Source organism: Poromitra crassiceps (assembly GCF_964638095.1).
Source record: "Poromitra crassiceps genome assembly, chromosome: 9".
NCBI lineage: Eukaryota > Metazoa > Chordata > Actinopteri > Beryciformes > Melamphaidae > Poromitra > Poromitra crassiceps.
This window is the reverse complement of record NC_139630.1, coordinates 55,833,487-55,838,486: the sequence shown is the minus strand read 5'-3', so window position 1 is coordinate 55,838,486 and position 5,000 is coordinate 55,833,487. Positions and strand designations below refer to the sequence as shown.

The 5,000-nt window shown below is 44.9% G+C and overlaps 1 protein-coding gene across 1 annotated transcript in view; it reads right to left on the bottom strand.

The window, feature by feature from the left end:
• slc16a10 (solute carrier family 16 member 10) overlaps nt 1–5,000 on the bottom strand; it is a gene marked incomplete at both ends in the record, with an annotated part of 63,913 nt that overhangs the window by 17,431 nt on the left and 41,482 nt on the right. The window contains one exon of the mRNA XM_083643078.1: nt 3,736–4,165. Coding sequence (XP_083499204.1) covers nt 3,736–4,165 — 430 coding nt within the window. The remainder of the gene's footprint in view (nt 1–3,735; nt 4,166–5,000) is intronic.

The window sequence follows — 5,000 nt, the reverse complement described above, 5'->3', positions numbered from 1 at the left end:
GTGTTCTCTGTAGGCCATGATCATGGTTATAGAGTTATAGGTTAGCATGGTGTTCTCTGTAGGCCATGATCATGGGTTAGGGTTAGCATGGTGTTCTCTGTAGGCCATGATCATGGTTATAGAGTTATAGGTTAGCATGGTGTTCTCTGTAGGCCATGATCATGGTTATAGAGTTATAGGGTTAGCATGGTGTTCTCTGTAGGCCATGATCATGGTTATAGAGTTATAGGTTAGCATGGTGTTCTCTGTAGGCCATGATCATGGGTTAGGGTTAGCATGGTGTCCTCTGTAGGCCATGATCATGGTTATAGAGTTATAGGGTAGCATGGTGTTCTCTGTAGGCCATGATCATGGGTTAGGGTTAGCATGGTGTTCTCTGTAGGCCATGATCATGGTTATAGAGTTATAGGGTTAGCATGGTGTTCTCTGTAGGCCATGATCATGGTTATAGGGTTATAGGGTTAGCATGGTGTTCTCTGTAGGCCATGATCATGGTTATAGAGTTATAGGGTTAGCATGGTGTTCTCTGTAGGCCATGATCATGGTTAGGGTTATAGGTTAGCATGGTGTTCTCTGTAGGCCATGATCATGGTTATAGAGTTATAGGTTAGCATGGTGTTCTCTGTAGGCCATGATCATGGTTATAGAGTTATAGGGTAGCATGGTGTTCTCTGTAGGCCATGATCATGGGTTAGGTTAGCATGGTGTTCTATGTAGGCCATGATCATGGTTATAGAGTTATAGGTTAGCATGGTGTTCTCTGTAGGCCATGATCATGGTTATAGAGTTATAGGTTAGCATGGTGTTCTCTGTAGGCCATGATCATGGTTATAGAGTTATAGGTTAGCATGGTGTTCTCTGTAGGCCATGATCATGGTTATAGAGTTATAGGGTTAGCATGGTGTTCTCTGTAGGCCATGATCATGGTTATAGAGTTATAGGTTAGCATGGTGTTCTCTGTAGGCCATGATCATGGTTATAGAGTTATAGGGTTAGCATGGTGTTCTCTGTAGGCCATGATCATGGTTATAGAGTTATAGGGTTAGCATGGTGTTCTCTGTAGGCCATGATCATGGTTATATGGTTATAGGTTAGCATGGTGTTCTCTGTAGGCCATGATCATGGTTATAGAGTTATAGGGTTAGCATGGTGTTCTCTGTAGGCCATGATCATGGTTATAGAGTTAGCATGGTGTTCTCTGTAGGCCATGATCATGGTTATAGAGTTATAGGTTAGCATGGTGTTCTCTGTAGGCCATGATCATGGTTATAGAGTTATAGGGTTAGCATGGTGTTCTCTGTAGGCCATGATCATGGTTAGGGTGACCCAACATGCACATGAACATCAGTTACAGATCAACTGAGAAAACACACAATGAAGCTCTGCCCAGCTGGCAGGGATTCCTCTCTGAGCACATCATATTCCTGCTCCAGTTCAGTCTACTTTTGTGTGCAGGTCTCTCCTGAAGCTGTGAAAAACCTGTGATTTTACCAGAGCAGCTCCACTGAAAGTTAGCTGGCATTCATACAGTCCATTCTCAAGATACATTTCCCTTCCACAACAGCCCACAAATTCAGCTTTATTTTCATTGTGAATGGGGCAGCTCCAGTGAGTGTCTCTTGATGGTATCACCAATTAAAGTCTTACGGTCTTAATGCCACATGTCCACCAAAGAAAGCCTAACTAATTATCTGCATCATTACTTTGCTGGATTCTAGTTTCTGTGTGGGTTATTGATTTCCACAAATATTGACGTGTTTGTCTCTGACCTATAGGTCAGGGGTCAGGAGTCAGGGGTCAGGGCTATTGCTCACATTGTCACAAAGCTAAGGGGCCAGGGGCCACTTATTTCCCTGAGCTATTATCATTATGTAGGCTACTTGACACGAGCCACCACATCTTCAAAAATCTCATTTTTCTACATTGCAAACGTTCATAGACTCGTTGTCCATGTAGTCCTTCATCATTTGTACAACGGAAAATGAAGTAGGCTAGTAAAACAAACAAATGAACAAAGACCATTTTGGCTGCTGTAGACTCTGTGTGTTATATATACATTATATATTATAACATGGATTATATATATTATAACAGGGATTATATATTATATATATAATTATTATATATATAATTTTCTTCAACACTGCCCTAGTGGGCAGCGTTGAAGAAAATTTGATGTTTTTTGGACTTTTATCCATATTTAGAAGAATATTTAATTTTAAATTAACATTAGAATTATACTGTTGTGATGTCATTATTCAGTATCTTCTCCTTTTCTCACTCACTTTCATGTAACCACCTGCTCTCCCTTTAGTCGTTTTACACTACAACAGACAGCAACACAGGCATAAACACTGAACTTATTATTATGGAAAACCAGATTATGATGAAAATCAAACACTGTAATGTAACAAACAAGGAAAAATAAAATAAAAAAGCTTCTCCCGGGCCAGTCATAGATCTTTGTCCCCCACCCATTTTTTTTTAATATCAAACTCTGGCGGGCCGGATCAAAATTCAAACGGGCCATATCCGGCCCGCGGGCCGCCAGTTGAATAGGCCTGATATATGGGTTATAAAAGTATTTTGTTTACCGTCTGAAAACACGAGTTCCGCCTGCGTTGTTCTGACTTGGTGCTTGTCCGTACAATCCTTTCCATGTCCATGTATGATACCGTCATCGTTAGGGAACGGAAACGACGCAAAGTCAACTTTCTTAATGATCCAACACTGTGTGCAGCAGGCAGGGCCACATACAGTGTATTTTGAGAGACAAGCCGCGGGACATTTGAAATGGGTCCGCGGGGCCGCAATTGGCCCCCGGGCCTGAATTTGGACATGCCTGGCTGGGCTATGACAACCTTCTACCTAAATGTGGATGTGTGCTTCTCTTACCGATGGAAAACTCCTGCCCCTCTGACAACATGAGCTCCTGAGCCTCCTGCCCCTCTGACAACATGAGCTCCTGAGCCTCGCTGCAGGCTCTCACCTTTCATACTAACATGACTCATGTCACTAAGATGTGTTTTGATATCTGTGTTGTTGAAGCTCCCTGCTTGACCCCCCTGCCCTTATTTCCACACACAGTCCTCAGCCCATGTCCAAAACACCAGATCTCAGCCCATGTCCAAAACACCAGATCTCAGCCCATGTCCAAAACACCAGATCTCAGCCCATGTCCAAAACACCAGATCGTGACACTGGGAAGTCAGCCCACATGGAGTTCTCTGTCTGCATTTACACATTCACAGCAACCTTGGGCCCAGAGAGAGAGTGGGGCTGACCATGCTCAAAAACAAACATCAACACATAAACATGCATGTTGGAGGTCAGTGAACTCTAACTCGCCTACGTTCAATGAGCACAAACACCCACCAAAGAACTTACATAGCTAAGAGCTGAAGGATTATAGGTCATTCCATTGCAACATCAGCACACAGCAAATCCGTCATTTTGGCCTGAAGGACACGACCGTAATGACGCCAGTCAAATCTCTTGCCTTACAAAAGTACCTGTAACGAAATGGGCCTGTGTTCTTTCCCGGGTCACGGTGTGTCTCTCTGGTCCTGTGCCGTTAAGTGTTTCCCATTTGGAGCAAGAAGGTGTTTTCAGGCCAAAATGGCGGCAAGCGCTGTTGTCAACCTGACTTTGCCTCTTGGCTTCTCTACTCTCTTCTATTCCCTCCTCCACCCACGATCAACATAACCACCCACACAACAAAAACCTCCAACTTACCAGGTGAACGTAAGGCACAAAGTACCCGTAGAGGGCCGCGGGGATGCCGAAGGCCCAGATTCGGTAACCCAGAGACTTCCAGATGTTGAGGTTGAAGATCTCGCCGATGGGCGGGCAGCGGCTGCCTGTGCGGCTGCTGGGTGACTTGGTGGGCAGTAGGGGTCTGTAGGTGAAGCCGGCCAGCATCAGCACAAACATCAGGATGCTGAGGAGGCGCAGGGTGTTGGCGAGGCCCACCTTCTCCAGCAGGCCGGACAGCAGGAAGGGCAGGGTGATGGTGAACACGCTGCTGCCGGCCGTCACGATGCCGTTCACCAGGCCCAGGCGCTTCTTGAAGTAGTGGCCCAGGATGACCAGGCTGGGCTGGTAGGCGAAGGAGCAGCCGCAGGCAAACACTATGCCGTAGGTGAAGTACAAGGGCCCAAGTGACCTGCGGAGGGCGATAAACACAACAACACATCGTCACCGCCACAGTCCAGTTTTCCCTACGTCTTCAACTTACGAGCCCGTCGACATTAAGTGTCTTTCCAGACTGATTCGCTCAATTCATCCTCAGGATGTCGTCGTATCTCACAGCGATATATCTTTTTGATCTTTGCTCCTAAATCAGTTTCTGAGTTGGACTTTGCTTTGCAGTAGGGCTTCAAAACCAACAAAGTTCTTGCAGCTTTTGTTGGAAGAAAAGTTCTCAAACCTCTTCAAACGCCAAAGAAATGTTATACTGCATAAACACTGAACCACACTAAAACAATATACTGTATTGGCTGCAGGGGAAAGTTGAGCAATTTCTTCAGTATATCCATGGTATATACAGTATTCTGTAACTCCAAGAAAAAATGTTCATGCTGTCTCCTTGCTTCTTTGCATTCTTCACGTTCAAGAGCTTAAACCAGAGATACTCAAGAGCTTAAACCAGAGATACTCAAGAGCTTAAACCAGAGATACTCAAGAGCTTAAACCAGAGATACTCAAGTCAAGTCAAGTCAAGTCAAATTTATTTATATAGCACCTTTCATACACAAAGGCAATTCAAGGCACCTAAGTTGATCTGTTGAGTGTAATTGCGAGTTGATACTACGTATAAAGCAAGGAATCTGTGTGTGTGTGTGTGTGTGTGTGTGTGTGTGTGTGTGTGTGGGTCCTTTGCACCTCGACAACCGTCGAAAATCCGATCGACTTCACACTTGGCGGGTGTATTGCTGAGGACCCGAGGAAGTGCAGTGTCGGATTTAGTGCAATTTGGAGACGCGACGACGCGTTCAAAC